Source organism: Falco peregrinus, chromosome 1, assembly GCF_023634155.1.
Source record: "Falco peregrinus isolate bFalPer1 chromosome 1, bFalPer1.pri, whole genome shotgun sequence".
In the NCBI taxonomy this organism is placed as follows: domain Eukaryota; kingdom Metazoa; phylum Chordata; class Aves; order Falconiformes; family Falconidae; genus Falco; species Falco peregrinus.
The window spans coordinates 129051737-129074375 of NC_073721.1; the positions used below are offsets into that span (position 1 = coordinate 129051737).

At 40.3% G+C, this 22639-nt stretch overlaps 1 protein-coding gene across 1 annotated transcript; it reads right to left on the reverse strand.

Annotated features, from left to right (window-relative positions):
- Positions 1 to 7: 7 nt before the first annotated feature.
- Positions 8 to 21566, reverse strand: REC114 (REC114 meiotic recombination protein). Its single transcript, XM_027780039.2, has 6 exons — positions 21393 to 21566; positions 20782 to 20871; positions 6871 to 6954; positions 2581 to 2754; positions 1852 to 1920; positions 8 to 222 (listed from the first exon to the last, which is right to left on the reverse strand). The coding sequence occupies exons 1-6, from the start codon at positions 21564 to 21566 to the stop codon at positions 61 to 63; spliced, it is 753 nt and encodes a 250-aa protein (XP_027635840.2). The 3' UTR covers positions 8 to 60.
- Positions 21567 to 22639: the final 1073 nt, after the last annotated feature.

Here is a 22639-nt window from a genome sequence, read left to right on the forward strand (position 1 = left end):
GGTATCCTTAGTGCTTGGCATCCCGGAGTGTCTGTTCCTGGGGCAATAAGCTGGTGTTTCTCAGCCTTCTGTGAGTTTTTTCAATTCCTTCTCCACGTCTTCCACGAAAGCTGGGAAATTCTGATCCAAAAGACATAAGCGAATGAAGGGCCCCAGCTCTTGCGCACGCCACGCGGAATGCCAATGGGCAGCGGGGAGCTCCGGCTGCTGTTCCAGCACAGACTGTGGAAGCAAAAAACCAGGCGTTGCACTCACCTTGGATGTGAGAGGTAACGCACGCGGTGTGTGTAGCGGTGTGGCCCATGGGAGGCTGAGCCGAGTCCCGCCAGCGCCAGTGGGGAGAGGCCAAGTGCTGTTGGCTCCAGGCCTGACTTCTGCTGCTGGAGCCTGGGACAGGGCAGGGCAGCTGGACCAGCACGCTGGAACCTGTAGCTGTGTTTGGCTTGTGAGGAGGGGAAAAAATAAACAACAAATTTTATTGTTGGTTCCTCTTGCACTATTGCTGTCTTCCTGGTGGAGAAAAAAAAAATAACCTTTAAACATTGTTGAGTATATTTTTTAAAAAATCTGCAAGAGAATGCTTAAAACCAATGCTTCTGCTAGCTTCCTGGGGTGGTGGAAACGGAGAAATCTAGCTCCAGTGTTCCAGGGCACCAGCTGAAAGGGCATTTCCAAAGTTAAGTGGGGAGAAGCAGCTCAGCCCTGAGCAAACTGCAGCGAGCCTGTGGGCCTGGGCACAGGAGACCCCAGCCCAGAGTGCAGCGGTGTTAAGCTGATGCAGAAGTAGAGGAGGATGTAGGAAACTACTGATGTCAAGGAGTCTTTGTGCTGGGGAATTTGTTGGTGATTAAGCGAGGAGGAGTGTGTACAGCAAATAAAGACCAGGCCTTGCTGGTAGAAAGCTTGGTTGAGAGCAGGTATCGTGCTCCCATCTTGTACAGGGACTACAGAAGAGCAGGGGTTAGAAGGGGTTTACAGCGGTGTTAATTTATGTTTCCTAATATTGCCCCTTAAAACAGTAACTGGTCACGAAAAATAGCAGTTGCTAAAGGTAAACTGCCTTGTCCGATCACTCCTGCTTGTTGGAGCAGGCTCACTGCGTTGTACAAGGACAGTAACAACAGAACTGTTGGGAGTCACACAGCATAACGTGTGCTACGACTCTCGGCACTGGCTGGCGAGTACAGGGAGCTCTTCCTGAGAACAGGGGTGTTGAGCAGCTGTCCTTGAGTTTAGAGGATAGCAGATTCCTAGTAGGGAGCGTAGGAATTGTCTCTGATACCACTGGTGGGACATACCCTGTGGATATGGGAAAAGGGTGAGACAGACCCATAGATGCAACTGCAGAAGAGCAGAGGTTGGAACGAGCGGCATTTTCTCCTCAGTCATCTGTTTCTGCTGTCCCAAATTCACAGTAAACGACTTATTTTTAAATACGGCTTTACGCTGGGCTTCCCAGTGAAGCCACCAGCTGAATCGGGGATCTTGTGCTGTGGGGCAGGGAAGATCGGTGGTTTCAGACTTCAGCTCTGGCTGCAGAAATCAGTTCTGCAGAGTCAAGAATGACAACGCCATTTATTTGGATGTGGCCTCTGGGTATTTGTGTGCTCTCTGTGTCGTTTGTTCTTATGCAAACGGAGTAACTACACCACCAAATACCTGGTTTTGCAGCTTATTTCCTAGCTGTAGATTGTTACACAAGATCCTGTGGTTTTGCTGGTATAGATGATGGCATCCTGATGTTCAGTGAAGACATTTACCAGATGTTTACAGAATATGAGATAGCTTGCCCTCTGTGCCCCAAAGATTCAGTTACAGGGCCTAAATAGTAATTAGTATTTTTTCTTTTACCTGCGCTAGCTGTGTTACAGGTCTTCTTTTTCCGAGGCTTGTACAGGAATCTGGTAGAGGCTCATCTGGCTAGAAAATATCAAATGCAAATAAGGGCTGGTTACCAGGCAGAGTGTGGGTATGTGCAAGAAGGGAAGTAGTTCCATTTTTAGAGATACCGGGAAGAGAATGTGCTCAGCTACCTTATGCAGTGAAAAGGCATCTTTTTATGGAACCTGAACGCACATCTGCTCAAATCTTTAAAAATGAAAGACATTAAATAATTAGCCTGTAGTTAAAACTGTCATGTCTAAACTAAGATAACTATTAAACTACTGACTGGAAGTAACTTCAAAAAATACCATGTCTGAACGCTCGCCAGGAACATGCTTTTTTCCTTCCCATGGGCCACATCACTGAAAAGACTGTCTAAGCTGTCAATTCTGTTTCCTGAGTGAAGTTTTCAGCCCAACTTGTAGAGCAACAACATTATTGGTACCAACAGTACGACTGTTGCTGTTCAATAGCATTCTGCCATGGCAAACTCACCTTTCATTCTTGGCTTTAGCTTCTCAAGAAGTGAGCAAAGCCCAAAGTATAAGTAATCTGCTTAAAGAACAAACAATAAATCTTGACTATTAGCTGTGAAGGTCTGATGCTAATAGCTGGTTATTTTTCTATTTTTCTGTCTATATGTTCAAGCTTACTTACTATGTAGAGTACTGATGCTTTTTGTTCCGTGTCCTTCACTTGACTTTCACCATTAGCCTGCTGACTGAGACTGTGGTAGAGCTTCTGGCTTTGTTCATCAGTTACTTCAACAGGTACGTACTCTGTGAGTTTCTGAACGCAATTGCAGCAGTGTTCCAGCATCTGTTCTTTTGAATCTCCACCAAACTGAACACGTAACATGCGGCATTCATTCTGCTCAAAACCCAAAAAGACATGAAAAACTGTGAATCCCCTCAAGCTGTTTTGATTTATTAAATTCCTATTCGTTACAGTTAGGAAGAAGGTGATACGTTTTTGTGTCACTGCACCCATCTAAAAACAAAGAAACAAGTTTTCCCTGCTGTATCTTTATTTTTCCCAGCAGCAGGTAATCCAGAAGACTATGATTACAGTTCAAAAATCAGTTAAAAAAAAACAAACAAAAAAAAACCCACCACCAAAAGAAAATGGTAAGTGTGCAGGGCCACTTGTCAGCTAATTCAAGGTCTAGCCAAGTGAACAAACCTCACCCTGACAACAGAGTTTTTACACTCATAGCAGGGAAATCAAGTTCTTGTTGCTGCAAGTAGCACCCTATAAGCATATGTCAACTCTGAACAGTTGTGTGTGACAAAAAATTAAATTACACTAAAGCAGGCAGAAGTTAACTTTGGAATCTAAACGAAAAGTTCTGGGAATGGGATGTTCCATGTAGGATTTATGTTACTGTGTGCATCAAACCCAGCCTTACCTGCCTACCTGGTCTGCTGTGCAGAGCTGAATATAAATTCACTTGGCATTCCAAATGAATGCTGCTGTTCCTCAAACTAGCTTACACAGTTGATGAGGAGCGTCAGAAACTCAAATGCATTACTTACTATAGTGAAATAATACTAAAAATACCCCGGATAGTTTGGACCCCTCGGTGTAGATTGTGGGGCTGGTACTGTATTTTACGTCTCCTGAGTACATGAGGTTCAGCAAACTGCACTGAAGATGTGACTGAAGAGCCTGCTGTGCCTGGTAAGCTCATCCTAAGCACATCGAGCCAATGTAAGGCAGGTGTATGCTGAATCCTCTTGTTTAGGAAGTGAATTAATGGGACTTTCAGTTTGATCTTGAAATTCCAAACTTAAAACAGTTGAAGTACTAGAAAAGAAGCAAGTTTTCCTTGGACTGACCTAGCTTATTTAGGTCTTCATCTTTCTGAGATTTCAATGTCAAAACCATTTTTTTAAATGACTAGACATACTGCAAGGCTGCTGATTACATGGGTACAAGGACATATTTCACTTTAAAGATTTTGCTCTCTAAGATGAGTCAGCTCTTTGTGATAGCCTGTATGTTTACATGCATGTTATTTTAAGATGCTTGTGTTGCATAAATTGATTTTTAGGGCGTTGTAAGGATAAAAAAGCTTGTCAGTGCCTTTTAAAGGGAAATATGTCAAAGCAATCCAGACTGTAGCACTCATTTTACCAGTGGCCAGTTTTTAATTAACCAAGATGTCAACTTAACTGGGTCAGCATCATGTAACCGAGAACTGATCTGGATACGCCAGACAGGCGAGTTCTCATTATGACAGAAAGGTAACTTCCATCTTAATTTGAATTCCTTTGGAGACTTGCAGGGACCACTTGGTTTAGTTACCCCCTAAAATGCCCAAATCACTTTTCAGTCTGAGCAATTTGTATTGCCCTCTGCTTTTTCACAAGGACCGTGAAATACTTAAGGTTGCTGTTTATAAACAATAGACTTTGTAAATTAAACATTTTTTTCCTTTATGGGAAGGGCACGCTCAAATTCAGCTAAGATGATCTCAAGTTTTAGCATAGACTGACTATTGGGCAGTAACACCTGCACCATATAAGAGTTGAAGTATTAAAGAACCTTGAGGTCACTCAGATGGTCAGATCTGCACCTCCTCCCACACTGGGGCAGGGGACAAGTTCAATGAAAACAGCGTGGGAAATGATGTACTAGCAGAATTTTAAGAACATTTGTCTTGCTACTACAGATTGTTTCATGTAGAAAGGTTTTTATACATAGAGGCACATCAAAGACTAATGTGAGATAAGTGATTACTAGAGATGGAGCTGCATAAAGGGCAGTCACAGCCACGCAGCTGTTGCTTTCAGCTGAGCATAAGACACAAGCGTGTATCTGAGCGGTACGGCTTCAGAATTAGACGCTTGTGCTTTGCTGAATAAAATTTCCACTAGTACAGCTGAGTTTCAGTAGTGATCTGCAACAGGTGTCTTCTCTATATGTCTTGTTCCTTCAAGTATATTAATGCTAAGTTTCTCCAAATACAGTTTAGAGATTCATTCTGCTAGCTAAGAGTCCACAGTGGCCTATTAAAATCATGTTTCTTAAGTAATGATTAGTTTCACTATAAATGTAATATTCATGACTTAAAAAAACCAGGAGTACAAGATAAATGATAGTGTAATATTTTGTTGCCCATGCTCCTTGGTTGCCACGTGTGTTCAGATACAGGAACTGTTTTTTGAAGGCCTTGCTTGTTTTCCTCTGCTTAAATGGCTTCTGCTTGCCTTTTTCCTTACTTAGGTCTAGCAGGGTTGAGGTGTAACCCCTTACACAGTGTGGCTGGCTTCCTGAATTTTTAAAAATATTTTTGAAGGTTAGCAAGAAAGCTATATACACTGACAGTATTTAAGGAATCACTTCAGCTACAATTTAGGATTTAAAGTAGAGAAACCATAGGATATGACCACTGCAATGCCACTAGATCCAGTTTAAGTCATGAGAATTTATTGTAAGTAAACATTTAGATGCACTGAATTAATGTAAGACTATGTTAATATTCCTCCTTTTCTGAACTGTCCCTCAGAGCTTTGTTCAAGCCTCAAAGTGATTGTGACGTTGATTTTGTTTCTTGTGAGATGTCGCAGAATCCCTTAACACGGTGCTGGGGAACTGGTTCTATTAACTGTAAAGGAAACTGATGATCTCCTAATTCATCAGAACTAATTACTCCAACAACTTGATAGTCTTCAGTGATACTCCACATTTTATACGAATCTGACAAAAATCAGACAGCAAAGGCATTTTGGTTTCAGGCAAGCATAACCCATGAATTTAAAACAGTTTAAGATAATTATGCAGTTCCTAGTGCCACCATTAGACTAGGCTTATTCTGAAACAAGATGAGTCCTTATATTTAAACAATGTTTATTATGCCTCACATCTGCTTTTATCTTGCAATTAGCGAGACATTCTCCCCTCTACAAACTATATTGTTTGGTTTGTAGCATCCTATAAAGAATATTTATGCATCTTCCATAAAAGAAATCAGATAAAGGATCAAAGTATAACTAAACAGGAATTTTTACAGTTTTCAGCTATTCTGGATATTGCTATTATCTGCAATTACTATAACTCGGTCTGTGACACAGTTCCTGTCAGGGGAGAATACCAGAACATCTCAGAATACTTGAGGTGTTTGTATGCCTTAATAGTTCTGTGAATGGGGCAAACAGTTAAAACTGGCCTCTAGCAGTTACTGAACAAGGGGCTCATCATCTTTCTCTAGAATTCCTGTTTCTGACTTAAATGAATTCTCTTGTTAAGTAGAGAGAGTTAAACTAGAGGCAGGTGTTTCTGCTGAAACAACAAAGCCCAGAAACTATCCAGGGAAAAGGGAGAGTTCCTCTGCTTTTGAAACAGGCTTTGTTTCTGGAAATCCCGGTGAGTGCTCACTGCAGAGAAGTAAGAAGCTTCTCTGAGTTCATCTAAGAACCAAGAAAACCGAGATTTGTAGGTAAGCTGGTAACAAGCAAGTGCCATTTCATTATTTAAAGGCTAACCAACCACTTTTCATGAGATCTGAGGGGAAGAGCAGAAGCCTAGGCCTCTTTCCTTGCCTGGAATACTAAATGCCTGAATCACCAGCCTGCGCTACTCTGCCACGTGTTAGGGGCCACAAAATAGCTAAATAATTGTTTTAGATACTCTGTTTGCCAAAGTGAAGTATGACTTACGGAGGTAGCATGCTTCTGTACATGTAAGAGAATTGCTTATCTTTTTAATTGTTAGCCACAGCAGATAGACTCTAAAATAGCTACTGGTCTAGCTGTTTTAGTAGCTGATTCTCAGAAAGCCATCTAAAAGACCTGAATATTAGCAGTTATAAGAGACATTAGGATGATTCAATTCATTCTTGTTTAATATTTAGAGAAAAAAATCTTTTCATTTATATTGGCAGTTTACAGGATCTCAGAACTTCTGGTTAAATCTATTCAATGTTAAGAAATCTTACACAGAACTGTGTTAGCTATTAGAAATATCAAAAGCAACTCAGGTTACCTTTGACCGTGCACAAAGCAGCAGGCAGTCTGCTCTTCTTACTATCTTTAGCCACTTGCAGGAATCAATTAATGAAAAGCCTTCCTGAAAGAAAGCAGAACTCAAACTACTTACACAGCAAACATGCAACATTCAGAGGTACACAGAAGTTACGTGATGTAATTTAATCTCTAATGAAGGTTAGTCATCTGCATACATCAACCTTTGCATCTGTCAAACGATTGCCAGCGTGTAATTTTTACACCACTAGGGGATTATATCTGAATCTGTAGTTCCAGTAACACCACTATGTCAAGGTACATTCTAACTTCTCCATTTGTTTTACATTTATATTTGTGCATGTTATTAAAGTCTCCATGAAATGCTTAATAAAACTGCTGCAACAGAGAGCTTTAAATTCTTCCGCATCCCGTGAAGTTGCCCGAGAGGGCAGCAGAGGGCAGGCAAACCTGAAGAATGGAAGAAACCTGAAGAAAGCAGTTGGTTTATCTAAGGTCCAGAGAGGCATTTCCTCCAGATGCAGCTTAGGTAAACAAGCAGCAGCTTTGATAACTTTATAAAGATGTTCTTACACTCCAGCTGCATTAACTGTCAGTCTCTTCAAAAAAGGGGGACTGCTTGGCATTCTCTAAAAATACACTGAAAGCTGAAAAAGTCATATAAAAATTTCAAGGCAATGGACTGTGTCTCCCAAGGTACTTTCCACAGACTGCCACACAGTCATGAGTTAGCAAAGTCTAGGGGGAAAAATAACCCAAACAGATTGAAGGGCAGGGCGCAAATCACCTACCTGTTTTTATCTGAACTCCTAATGCTTTCAATGACCGTGGCTTTTCACACAGGCTGCTTTTCATAGGTGTGCAAAGGGTCAAGAGCCATAAGCTATGTCCATCTCGGACTGCCAGCAGTTTTTGCCAGAGCTACTACCCATCTTGGGCCGGTCCAGGCTGGGGAACCATCTGCCGTTCTATTTTGGTACAAGAAATCACCTCAGTAAGATGCTGCTACTCTGACGTGCTGGCACTGGCTTTGTAGTCCCGTGTGACAGTTGCATGTAGATTTTAAACTGAACTTTTACAAGAGGAATGTCTGGAACTGATTGAAGAATTGAATCAAAGGCAAACTGGATCACAGACACGTAGCTGATTAGACACGTCCTGTGGGAGACTCCAGCACAGTAAGGCCGCACACAAGTATCATTCCCAAAAGACTTGAGGTCAAGAGGAGAAACTAATTTCCCTCTGCGCTGTAAAAACAGGTGCTGGCAGCAGGTAAGACATGCTGCAAGTGACTGGCCTGTCTGTAGGCACTGAACACACTCAAAATGCCTCAAGGTAGGACTTGCTAAGACCTCACTTTATGACTGATGGGAAGTACCAAGCTGTCCTCTACTTTTACAGGAATTTGGATCTTAAGAGGGACAAATGGCAAATGATAGACCTTACAACAGCAAAGAGCGCCTTATCTGGTAAGTCGGTGTTCTCCAGCCATAGTACGTGATGCGGCTGGACTGCTGAAGCAGTGGAGCAGGAGGCTGTGTCCAGCATGCTGAGGGCACCCACCCGCCACATAACAAAATCTTTCTGATGCCAGATAGCAGGAAGTCTCTGAAGAAGGTCAGTTTGTTATATAGTCAGAATTTATGCCTGACGTAGTGAAGGAAATGTGAAATAGCCTTACTGTTCTGTACATCTGGCATTTTAGCACCCCTGCCTTCAGGGTGTGCTGCGCTAGCCTCTTTCAATGGACCTGCCCAATGTGAGCTTGGTATATGGACATTAAAGTTGCGGGGAGATACTGAGCAGAATGCCTGAGGAATGAGATGAGATTAGTAGGCTAAGAAAAAAGTGCAGCACTGGTAGAACACTTCTAGAATAATCAGTAGCACTTCACATATAATTTTCAATTGCACTGTAGAAAATATTACTTTGAAATTTGGCTGAGGACATTCATGGCCGTGCAGAGTTCAAAATATTGTTTAATGCTGAAAATGGAAAAGCATCAGCAAGTTAAGCTCGCAGTTGTGCAGAGCAGAAAGTTACATCAAAAGTCAAGAACTTCCGTGATGCCAAAAGCATGGGAATAGCAGCATCTGCAACAGCAAAAAATCGGCATCAATTGTGCATGTGGATTGCAAAGAGGTCTTATTACATGGCTGTACAAAGTACAAAATGCCGATTTGTTTGTGTACAAGAAATACTTTAGCGGAGGCGTGGAGTGACATCCATCTACGATGCTTATCAGCTTGTGCTGTGCTCCTGCTGCCGTAGTTGCTAGAAGGGATCTACTAAGGAAGCAAGCAAGGAAAACAGACTTGAAGTGAGAGTAGTGAGGTACAGCCAGCAGCGTGTTCAAGAAGGGAAACAACTGGTTGCACAATGAGTCTGAACGGGACAGGGGGTAGGCTCTCAAGTCAGAACAGAGAGAAAGATGGGGTATGTAGAACTGTAATATATAAAGCAGAAAAAAAATTTGAAGTGTCCCTTGCAGAAAGGTTATATTCTTGATGTTCATACAAATATTCTGAAAGTAAGTGTTCTTAACTGTTTGGAATGCAATAGACCAAGTGCATTATATTTATTTTTTGTGAAATAAATTCAAGCTAACTTCAGGTGAGTTTCATCTCAGCACAAGGACTTATTTCTGTCATGTAAAGCTGTAAATGTTGAACATCTTTTAACTTACTTATATTGGGGGGAATATCCATACTTTCTCAAAATGTATGGGCCAGTTCAGAACTGCTCACTCTAGATAAGCAACCAGGCAGAATCCTGGACAACCAGCCAGCCTAGGAAATTATTTTCATGTTTGAATACCACAGCTGCTTGTGCTTACATGCTTACTGCTTCCTGTCATAGGGAGTTTCTCCACTGACACTTGGTCATCCTCTGATTCCTCTGCCAAGCCCCAAAACACTGTTAGTGGAGCAATTCTAATACCCCATTCTTTTTTCACTAGGCCATTTTTATCTTGTAGCTACTTCTGCTTACTCTGTTCATTTAAAATAGTTCTTCTTTTTGATACACACCAACTGTGTTTGTTTAAAAAGAGCTGTCCCCATATTGTCTATTTTTATAGTGGTTTTCCTTTCACTGTAAGAGGTAGGTTGAACAAATGTTGTCTCCTTAAAATAATAACTGTTTTCAAAGAAATCATAACAGGCAGCCAATGTTTAACTTTCCTACCAACTATTTTCTTGATGTTTCCCAGGCTGTCGTCCTTCTACATGTCCTGTTTCTGCAATAAAACAAGCTGGGGAAAAAACAGTATTTGAAATTTTTATTTACGTACTCCTAATTACTCTGCTCCAACCCCAAAATTTGATTAACTGAAATGTAATTTACTTCAAGTTTAATTAACTGAAGAACAAAGCAGAAAGTATTTCCTTTCCTCTTGTACCTTTGGCTGACTGTATACTACCCAAGCAGAAACAGCTAACTAAGAATAGCTAAACGAAATAGAAGAACTCTGTGCAGTACTTGAGCAATACAACAGACTTGGTTTGGCACAAGGAAGCTACCTGAAAAAGGAGAGGGAAAACTCTGCAGACAAACTCAGGTCTGCAGAAACACTCAAACTGAACTCTATGGTTACATTGTTTACATCAGTAATTGTCAGTACACTCCGGAACCACTGGATTTTCCACAATTCTACGCAGCAAGTAAGACTGATTTTGCACCATATTAAGGTCTGCTCTGTTCCTTATGGCTTTTCCATGTTACCTCAGTCTGCACAGACTTGTATTTGAGGCTGCCTGAATTAAGACAAAATAAGATGACAGTTCTCTCTTTTTGTCAACAGTGAAATAATTATAAACTTGCATATTAAGTCAGGTAAGTGAATTCCAAGTAACAAAAAGGAAGACTGCCATCAATATGCCCCTTGTTCGATTGCTTGAAGTCGAGAGGATCTCTGCCAGCACCCAGGAGGCACAGGGAAGATACTGGAAACTGCATGGCAATATATTGAAACTGTAGTCTATTATTTGTGCCTTTCTAGAGATAATGAATTAACTTTAAATCTGTCCTGGACATACGTGCTGACAGAGAAAAAAAAGCAGTAGTCCCTCTAGACTGCTGCTGCCACCATGCTGACAGCAATACAGAGCACAAAGCAGCTGTGGTCACTGTTCCCCTTCAGCAGGCAGCATCCTTAGCTGCTTTATATTCAGTGGGCAGTGCTGAGCAGTACTGAGCATGAGCAAAGCCAGATGGCAGTATAAGATTAATCAGGAATATAGACAAAAAGGCAACCTAGAACTGGGTGGGAACTCAAGACCTCCAACGTTTACAATTTGAAAAGATAAATGGCAGTGCTTTTCGAAGTTACATCATTAACATTCAATCATGCATATACTCCCTATGTCATTCTCCAGAATCATACTTATAACAACACTGTATTAAAGGAAAACAGTTTCATACATCTCTGGCAAAAATCTAAGTCTCTCAGATTAAGAACCCTGAGAGGAATTAAGCTGAAGCAGAAAACAAAGCGACATATTTCCCAAGTATTTTAGAAGCAGGCAAGATGTGACCTCACCTCAAATGAGGCAGAGAAGCCAACAATGCTGGCCTAGCCTTACAGCCATCTAGTGCGTCATTAATTGGGAAATACTTTTGTACTGATTTTATATTTCAGCATTCACAAAGCTGCTGGATGATGAGGCCTGTGAACTATGTTGGAAGGTATTGCATGTTATTTATGAATATTTTTATTATTGTATCATCTAGAAACCCTGTGGTGCTAAGCAACATAGGAACACAGGAACAGACTACCCATTTTACATGAGATTGCAAGGCTTTTAGGCAACCGTATCATAACTAAAAATTAATATGTATTTAAGAAATGTCATCTGTGTAAAAGTTCAGCTCTGCTGGCTTGCATCAATTAGTTTGGATTCACTCATTCATGAGACAGATGGTTTTCAAATTAAACTGAACTATGCATAAACAATAGGAAGAAAACCAGAAAAACTTTTCTTTTTGCCACAAACATTATATACTTTGCCCTTAAATTACAACCCATATTTTGAAAAGACAAACAGAGACCCAGAATGCCACACACAAAGACACATTCTCCAGTTTTGGCTGCCACTTATAATAGGGTCAAAAAATGCAAGTAAAACAGTTTATTCTCAGAGTTCACAGTTCCAAATGAATGTACGCATTGTATAATGGAATGGATTAAGGAGTCAGCTGGGTATCCCACAGACTGGGAATGTGCACTTGCAAGAAATGATGAGTTCAGCATGAGATCAAAGGAATTTTATTGTATTTATTAATATCCCAGTGCATAGCTGCCAGAGTGGTTCTGTGTGAAACCTGAAGCAAGATGGCAGAAGAGAAAAGCTAAAGGCCTCAGACATCATCCCACTTGCACCATTCTGATTCAGGCTGGGCAGCATCGTGGTACAATTCCCCAGAAAACAGAGCAATCTTTAATTCCAAAGACCATGCTCCGTTTCCAGGGAGGCACCTGTGTTGGTTCCTTAATCCTTTCATTTCCCATGGTAAGCTACCAAGACATAACTGGGGAGCAAAACTAGCTCAGTACCCCTCACGGGGCTTTTGCAGGATGAAGTAACAGATTTGGGGAAAGCACTTTTCTGGTGAAGGATAAAATGCTCTGCTGCTCCGAGCGCCCCACCTGCAAGGTCGTCCAAGACTGCACAAAACCAGTGGGGATGGCTTAAATAACCCGCCGTTTTCCTCAGCCAGAGAGAGGCGCTGCCCAGATACTGTGTCATCCCATCTCAAACTCCACACCACGGGTCTACTCACCACACTAGGATGTAAGGTACAGTGAGAAATCTTTTCAGAAAAAAACCCACGCTTCAAACCTAGATAGTGAATATTGTTACAAATACTAATGCTTTTGACCTTTTTATTATAGGTACTACTATTATTCAACATATATACTGAAAAACACCTTACTTTTTCTTAGAAGTGACTAATTTGGCAACAAAGGAATGGTAATATTATTTCCAGGTATCTCCACAATGTGGTTAATATATCAGATAAAAGTCTGCAACAGAAATACTGTAGTTCAGAAACTGCTATTAACTATTATCTCAAGAGACAGTAAAAGTAAGAATGTGAGAGCAGGTAAGTCTGAAAAAGCTCGTAAATTATGTTCCAAGTATTATACAGAACACTAAAGGACAGGCAAAACAGGCACTTTCAGAAAACTTAAGCAAAACTGGAAAACATTTTTACAAGTAAGTGTTTTGATAGTGACCTCTTTGATAGGGATTTATTAATTAAGTTATTAATAGGTTATTACAACAAGAGAAACTGCGCATGCTTGAAACTTCACATATAGATTATAAATCAAATGCATATAACTGAAAAAATACCAATTTTTAAATCATTGCCTTCCCAAAAGAGAATGCGAGTTGCCGTTTTACACTTTTTTATTTAGAAAGCTGCTTATTCTATACAAAACCTGGAAGTTCTTTTCATTAATGACTATAAAATAAAAATGTAATTCTTGAAGTTAGAAGCTGTGAAAATTGAACTTTGAAGACAATTCCAATCAGATCTTCATTATTATTTTTTTAAACACACCTAGAAGTAGAAATCTGCCTTACTGGTATCTTTTTCTGAGATCTAAATAAGGCCAAATACAATAGTGTTTATTCCTGCAGTATGAGCCGTCTTGAAAACTGAAGTGAGAAGAGTATCAACATGACCAAAAAAATAATCCCCAAACATGACAACCTGTAGAGTGGGGGAAGCAGAAAGTTGTCCCTGCAAAATTTCCAAGCTACATGTCAGTATCCGAATGGGTCACATACAACATTGTTGGGATGACACCACAGCAGAAATCATGGGCTTTCCAGGCTATATGTACCTTAGCTCTTAGTGTAAGCATTAGCCATCTCAAATAGATCCGCAGAATATAGAATAGGAAGTGGCAAGAGGTGAAAGGCAAAAAAAAACCCCAACCAAAATGAACCAAGGGAGACAGACAGCAAGCTAACTGTAATAAGGAATAAAAGGATGTTAAGCTTTGCATTATCTTTCTACATGCAATTTTTTTTTTTGCCCCCAATCTCTTAGAAGCCGGATCTTAAATCTTGCTATTAAGCTTGTTTGATTGTGGAAAAGAACACATCAGGATTGAACTTGTTAAACAGAGTGCTCTGTCTCTACAGAAGCAGGAAAGCTAAATGACATAGCAAATACAGGACACACGCAACACACGCAACACACGCAACACACGCAACACCCCCCCCCCGAGACAGCCTGCCCAGGGGAGTCAGCAACCAGTGAATGTCTTTTTCCAAAGTGCAAAGTGTAGGGTGCAAGAGTACATGCTGCCAGATGTCAGTTTTCTAGAAAGACTCCGTCCAGATAGGTGAAAACTACAGCCCCTTGAAGGAGTGAATAGGGAAGATAAGCCCCTAACTCAGGGCAAACCTTGGTATTTCATTATGAGAACCTGAATATTTTTTTTTGCTAATCTAATCTTTAGAACAGTATACTTGATCAGGGACTTAGAGAGGTGAGCTGGGTGCTCATGGATTTAGTTGGCTAAAGCTCTTCAGGGCATCCCATCAGTAAGTCAAGTTAAGAAATTTCTTTTCCAATTCCCAATACAAAATATATACTTCCCTAGACCAATACCTTAAACTCTAGGGTAAATACATTTCATTAATACACATCGCTACTCTTTAAAAGCTGTTCTAATAGTTAGGTTTAGAAGAATTGGGGCAAGAGGAAAGTAAAGGTCAGAACCCCTTAAAACTCTGCTGCTGCCAATCGGCAATATGTAATCATTATACAACAGGAATGTATCATTATATCAAAGAAACAGGCTAGCTAATGCAGAAAGATATTCAGCTTATCCAAAACAATCATGTCAACAGCACATGTTAAAATAAACTAAAACTGAAATTTTTGAACTATGGCTGTGGTACTGAATAAGTCAGTAAAACTAAGATTCCTTCTGCTCTTTCAAATAGCAGTCATAGGACCTTTAATAAAAAGAACCACCTTCCTCTGGCTTTGCAACTACCACTAAGCAGCATTAGCAACCTGCTCACTTCCCGAGGTTTCCATCAAATGTTCTTATTTATTGCACAGGGACCTTCATCTTCCCAAGGCACTGTTGTGAATATCATCTCAAAAATCTGGTGCATAAGTTTTAGCACTGCAAAGAGAGCATCAGGAACATCAGAATGTCTGCTGAATGCTTGCCTAATTAATGAGTTAGAATCTACTGTATCCTAAGCACTGTTAGCTTATGAGAAGTCATGACGGGACCAGGAAGGCACTAAGGACATTGAGTCTACACTTTAAAAGATCAGGTCACAAATCAATTACTCTAGATAAATTTTATCCTATTAAATAAGTACTCTTCACAATTTCAATTTGTTTAATTTATAGTATATTAAGAATTCTAGCACCAGAATTAATTGTATCAAATAAACCACTAAAATAGAGTTTTCATGATGTGTTGATTTGAAGGAGGGAAAGGAAATAAGAGTTGTGTTAAACAGAACATGGTGTATCTTGAAAGTATGGCCAGAAATTTACAGAGATGCTGTTGAGATATTCCTGTAAAATTCCATTATCTACAGTATGAGGTTTTTCTACCATAAAATATGCAGTCTGTTAGGCAACACTGCAGCAAGAACGGGTCCTAAAAATATGTTATGTAATTTAATTCCAACTGAAGAACGTTGTTTAAAGAAAACCAAATCAAAACACCCTTTGATTTGCATTACACATCGGGAATTTTTATGTTCCATTTTCTGAAGTTCCATTTACTCTCCTCTTCATTCCATTTGGCTGATCGTGAGAAGTAGATTGTATTTTTAAAGGAAAGCAGTCATTTCCTTGTTAAGATAGCTTCAAGTATGTCCCTGGCAGCGTCATTAAAGAATGTTTAAAGTGATCTTGAATGCCTACCCCCAAAATTTAGCCATTAAAATAAATACTTTGGTGTCCTTGAGCAACTGATGGAAACACTGAACATGTCCACAATTATTTGTTACAGTAGCAGGGAAGTACTTTAATAAGCAGTTCTGGAGCATTCTCAGATACCATAATCAATTGTTTCAAACCTACGGCAGCTCACCAGAGGTGTGTACACAGAGCAGTGCACACAGCACAAGGTATTTTAATAATGTGCCTGGTTTAAAGTGTAGCATTCTTTTTGGCAAGAAAGTAGTATTTCAACTTCCGTTAGTAAAAAGACTTCTAGAAGGGACTTCATTATGTTTTCTCCTATTTTATTGCTCATTAAAATAACTCTGTAGTCTTCTGCATGTCTAAGGAAAAAAAATCAGTTGTTGGAATGTGTGACTATTTTATTGCTATTTTATAAAAGTCGTTCTTAGAAATGGATCATAGAAGAGTCAATAGTCTCACTTGGCTCTAAACAGCTACCATTCTTTAAGGAAAAGGTTTCTTAAGACTCTTGCTTTAAGAAAATTAAAAGGACTAAGAGAATACATAAATATATCCATTACAGAGAAAATATTTTGATACCAAGTCAGGAACACTTGAATGTTCTTCCTAGAATGGATCATGTTAATCCAACCACCAATGAAATAAAGAATTCCATTTCTATACAAGTCTTTTACCTCAGTTTTGTGCAAATGGTGTAGTGAACATTGTACATAGCTTTTGACTGAGTTTTTACTTAGTGAATCCTCTTCTTTGGTGTCTACATTTCATCTACCTCCTTTTGTTTTCACACTGACAGGAGAGTGCCTTACAGAAAATACATTTATTTTGGTATTTCATAAATCTTCACTTGACATGAATAAGTTTGATGCAAGAACCACTAGGCAATGCAACAAAATATGCCTTCATCCAAAAAAAGGTATTTGTTGGACCCATGCTTGCTAAGAGAGCAAACATTGGGAGCTATCATTAGCATATTGGCCAACTGATACTACTTTAGTGGAAAACCAACTATGAAGCCGATCAGCACTGAGTTCAGGCAAGCATTAGTTCAGTTAACATCACTACTCACTGCAGAATGAACAAAGAAAAGTTCTATGTGAAATACAGAACAGCTGAAGTCTGGAAGTTCACGCTTTTCAGTATGCAACACTGATTTTTTTTTGCTGGACTTTTTAAAATGCATTCACCCACAGTATTATCAGCATAACGCAGAGCTTGCTGGCAGCTAAAATGGTTCATTTTGGCTTTTGTAAAATGTACACACCACTGAAGAACAGATGCACTCTGACTTTATCTTCCTAAAGAAAACAAAGTACAAACCAAGATAGTTCATCTATTAATGCACTGATTTTACTACACTGCTTGCCAATTTTAAACCAGAAGAGATAAGAATACATTATTATACTACAGTTTTAATCATTTTAAAAGCATCCAATTAATAAGTTTTCTTCGTTACAGATGTTGGATGACAATTTTCTTTTTTAAAACTCTTACTTAGAATGTTCATCTTAAAATTCTTGGGGTGGGGGTTCCTGCTCTACCATTACTGCTGCAGTAAAAAAAAAAAAAAAAAAAAAAAAAAAAAAAAAAAATGATTAGAGTTAGGAACATTTACCACTGAATGAATTCTTGAATTTGGTTAGCAGTTCAATTCATTCTTGGATTACTGTTAGAGGGGAAAAAAATCCCTTAATTAATCCATGGAAATTTTACAGCAATACAATATAGCTATTCGAATTGAGAAGGAAACGGTGTCCCTGTGACACAGACCTTGTAGCTCACTGTGTTCCTATGCAGAGGTACAAGGTACAAAGCTATGATAATTATTATCCAGTTCCCTCAAAACCAGGAGTCTGTAGTACATCAAAAGGACTGAAAAGTAGGGATTAGAAGATGGATCTTCTAAAAGACTAGACATCAACAACTTAAAGGATGCAGTTAACTACATAGCAAGAAACAGTAAGTACATCAGAGGGAACTTCAATGACAGTAAGTAAGGCAGCATTTATGTGCTGGAGAACACCTTGGCAATAAAAAGAAAATATTCAGTAGCCTAGGCCAGCAAGTACAAGTAAGCGTACACAGTAAAACCACAAACTGAATCATTCCAACAATTGTGGCATTCTATCAAACTTGATACATTCCTTCTGGAACAGAAACTTGCACATTATCCTCTGTGACAAAATGTCCATTATAACGGACCCCCAGTGAGAGGATTTGGTCTGTGACAGATTCAAAAGAGCTATATGTACTTAGTCGCGCAAAGCCTGTTTCAATATTGTGACAGGTTTCTGACAACTCCTGAGAGCTGGAGGCTAGAGGGAGATAGAACAAGTGAGATTAACCATTTCTACAGTCTGATTATTTCTACAGCAATAACACAGACTGCACAGTACCACAACTTTTTGTTATGTGGCATCTCAGGAAGGAGTTTGCAAAATGTTACCAGTGGCCTGTGCAGTTTTGGCTAGTTTTGAGTCTACTGCATTGTAAGCTGTTACTGGCTACTGACCAACAGCATCACTGCCTGTGCTGTCTTTTTCAGCACAATTCCTGTGTGTTACCTTTCTGCTGATGATACTGGCTGCTTTACTAAAGAGATTCCACAGACTGTTCTTCAAAGACTGAAAAGATACCTGGAGACTGGGATTGTCCCAGGAAGAATTTGATCGCTGCATATCAGTCTTGGATAGTGTTGGGAAAAGGGATGCATTTCTGGGAGGGCATGTGCCTAAGGAACAAACCTAAGCAGTAAAACTAAGCCAGATGTGCTGGACCAAATCCCTTGTAAATAGAAAACCTAATACAGTTCTGAAGACGCTGCCCAGGTTCAGAAACAGCAGACTGAGTATTTGCTAGATTTTTCAGCTAGTCAGGTATGTTTAACAGGAATGGTTGGGAGGACTGCAACTGCTCCAATCTCTGAGAAATGTAAGAAGGCATACACACTAGTTTAATTCTGTATTTACAGAACACACCTGCAGCATGATTCCAATTGCACGCACTCAAAGAACTGCACCCAAAGGATTTAACAGTGAGGTTTTAAAATGCGTATGACACCTGTTTTGTATAACTTTTCTCTAACACTTAATAAAACAGTGTTTGTTTTGGCCTTAAGGTTGGCATAGAAGCATTGCCAAAATAAATACATGGGTTGGGGGGGGGGGGGGGGGGGGGGGGGCGTTGTTTGTTTAAAAAAAAAAAACCAAAACACAACAACAACAACCACCAACTCTTTTCTTTTAAACCTTCAGTGTTCTATTTTGGTCACATTTACCAAGCATGTCTGTTCCACCTCTATTCTGCACTGTTTTTAGGCTGTGATCTTACTGCAGTATCTTAGTGTCTCTTAGACCTGACAGATCTCAGCAGTTCCTCATCTGGCATTTCAAGCAAGGCAGCTGCCTGAAAGCTTCACTAGCCACTAAATCTCAGAGTTGCAAGAAAGTACTTTTCTCAGCTAAGTCTTCATAAAGCTTTTCTTATACTTCCTGCACTCATCCCTTACAACAGCACACTTTTATCTGCCCATTGTTACTTGCCAGATGCAGTCTTTGCCAGATGCAGTCTTTGAAGGGCTACAGCTTTTGTCTGCGCCTTTTTGCTCATTAATTAGTTGTTAAAACTTTCAGTTAGCCTTTAGATGGTTATTTCAAGGACATTCTACACAGTAACATAAGTCTATTAGTTACTAAATAGTTACAGCCATCTGATCAGGATACTGAAAACAGGACCAATGCCAGGAGAGGTGCATTCTGCACCAATTCAATCCAAACAGAATTCGGTAAGAGATGGCAGCAAGTCTCATTTCAGCTGTGTTTCTTTTAACTATTTGGATTTTGGATACTCCATACCTTTTTCTTACACAACACAACTGCTAAAATACTTTCTACTTTCCATTTATACCTTGACCAAGAATACTCAACCTGTCCTCACTAAATATGTGAGTCACATACCACATCTTGTATGAGGGGTATTCAGACTGACAGCTGACAGCTCTCTGTTAGCTCATTCATTATCTATTCAACATTCTTAACACACAGACAAAAAAAATTCAAGGGTATCCTTGGTTGTCCCCCTATAGTTACAATATATTTATGTAAGTTTAAGACCTTTTAAGAGGTACAGTAAAAACTAATTTATAAGTTTATACATATTTAAAGCGACAACATACTCTCTTATACATTCTGTATTAAAAAAAAAAAAGTCTTTGTTATCTTAATACTGCAGCATCTTCCAGTGCTTTGTAATAGTTTTTTAATATATTTATCAGCCAATTCCTATTTATCACCACCGGGTATTGGCTATATGCTTGGAACACACTTGATTCCACTTTCCAGCACAGGCCTTCTCTGTCATGAGTATCAAACCAGCTCCAAGAGAGAGTGCTTCTTTTAACCTCTTTGGTCTCCTTGGGAAATCCTTATGGTTTAGTAGCTGGTCATACTTAGGTTAAGTACAGGCTAGAGAAAAACCAGTTGACACAACTTTGAGGCTGTTATTTTGTCTCCATGAATATAAGTTGTATGTTAGATCATATTACCCAACATAAAAAAACCCCATACCCTTTCCTAAACCAGATTATCAAAACCAAAATACTAACAGTTCATTGACAAGAAACTAGCTGGATCATATACTAAATCTGATAAGAAATTATATTTTTATCTGTTTCTTAATGGTGTGTTTTCCCTGTTTTCTTAGGCAGAAGAATCACAAAAAAACCCTGTGTCTCTTTCAACATCAGCAGCGCTTAGCATTACATCTTAATCTAGATTTTGAAAACTACAGAAGAAACACTTCCTCAGTATGAAATAATGCATTTAGTAGTATTCTGCTAAACATACAGAGAAAGCAGCACATGAGAATTACCATGAGCAAAACAAAATTGGCAGTTTCCTTTCAGTGGGAGAAAACATGAAGCTCAGAAGGGAAACAAAGTTAATACTGATGCCAACATGAAAGGAGAGATGTGCTTTGTACATAAGAAACTTACCAGTACTGTTCGCCCTTGGGAAATAAAGAAATGGCCAGATACAACAATGGTGAGGATAAGAGAGCCTGATTCTTCATTTGATTCAAAAACCTTTAAAAAGGTAGACAAAACAAAAATCTAGCCTTGGAAGCACAGGATCTACATTTCCCATTTCTAGCGCAAAATAAAAGATTTCAAAGGTCGGTGTTAGAATTCAGGTGTATAATTTACCTCTTGTTAATGCAACTTGCCCTCCTCTCCCACAGACAGGCAGCACACTTAATTTTTTTTAATAACTATAACCCCATATACAGATTTTAGTACTTTAAATGACCATCTGGACTCTTCCAACTTGATCTATAGTTTTTAATACCACAGATCACTGCTGAGGGAAGGAACAAAAAAAAAAAGTGGGCCACTATCATATCATTGATGTGTTTACATTAATAGTTCATGAAGTAAAATCTCTCCCGATTCCTGCATTAGCTCTGGACTTGCAAAGCGATACCTGCAAAGGCCTCCCTTATTACTGCTTGCCACACAGCGGCCTCCGAGACCCCCCCTAGAGCCAGACACAGCAAAACCAAGCAGTACACACACACACCCCCCACCCATCCCCCGTCGCCCGTCACCTTCCAAGAGGAGGTGTTTTGCCCTTCATAGTCGCAGTCTGTCGGGGGTAGGAAGCGGCCGTAGCGCTTCAAGAGCCACGTTGTGGCGCTGCTGAGGAGGGAGGTGTCGCCACCACCGCCCGGCGCTGAGGCCTGCCCCGGCTGGCAGCTGCCGCCACCGCCCTTCTCCGCCATGGCGGCTCTGAGGGGACTGAGCAGCGCCTCAGGGGGAGGCATCGCGCCGGCGGCTCGCGAGCAGCTGAGCGGGAAACAGGAGCCAATAGGAGGGGAGAGAGAGCGCCTGCGGGGAATTTTCACCAATCAGCGGGCGGCAGGGAAACGAGAGCCAATGAGGCAGCGCGCTGGTTTGCACTGGTTTCAGTGCTGCTGCGTGCCTCGTCCATTTTGAGGTCTGCTGCATCCCTGAGGGAGTGTGGATACTGCCTTGCTGAGGGGAGTGTGACTGTTGCCTCCCTCGCTTCTCTGAGGGGAGCGTGACTGCTACCTCGCTGAGAGGAGTGTGACTGTCGTCGCCCTCGTCTCCCAACAGCCTTTGGGTGTAGCTGTGTGGTGGGACAGCCCGGTGGTGCCAAGGGAGTGAGGACCGTGGGCCCTGGGGCACGCACGACCGCCATTTTGTGGAGGTGAGGGAGCGCCATCAGGGCAGTGCAGCGAGGTGGAGATATAGCTGCTTGCAGCCTGTTGCTGAGATCAGTGAAAAGCCTGCGGAAGCTGGTCATGATGTCAACGTGCATCCTTCCTCTGATTAAATATGTCTTGAGTCCCTATAGAAAAGCGGTCCTAAACTCTTTAATTTGCTTTTTCGTTTCTGGGTCCAAGGTGATGTGCTTACTTAACAGAACTTTAATAGGACTTTTGTGGTACCTGAAGTGGGATTTATATTAAACATCAAAAAGCAGGTGTTTTGTTTTTTTGTTTTTTTTTTTATTCCCCCACCCCCAGTGTGTGTTGCGTGTTAGCAAGTCCAGGTTTGTACAGCTGGATTAATAACTTGAAATTGTGATCCCCATTTTGCTTCCTCTCTACTATTTGGTTGCTTCTAGAATTATGTAATGCTACACTTTCTCTAGAAAAAGAGTGGTGATGAAATGACTCATGAGACAGCAATGTTCTATTTTTAGTACATATCTTGGCCCATTAGCAATAAAAATGTGCATTAGCCAGTCAGGGTCATTGAGCGGACATGGGAGAGCCAGTTACCGCTTGGGAAGATGTGCATCGAGTCTCCTGACCTGAATGGCTTTAGG

Coding starts and splice junctions, on each gene's coding strand:
- REC114 (XM_027780039.2), bottom strand. CDS start 21,566: ATGGCGGAGAAGGGCGGTGGCGGCAGCTGCCAGCCGGGGCAGGCCTCA. Junction 6,955..20,781: donor CCCAAGGGCGAACAGTACTG/GTAAGTTTCTTA, acceptor GCTTTCTTTCAG/GAAGGCTTTTCATTAATTGA. Junction 2,755..6,870: donor TGCTTTGTGCACGGTCAAAG/GTAACCTGAGTT, acceptor GGTTTTGAGCAG/AATGAATGCCGCATGTTACG.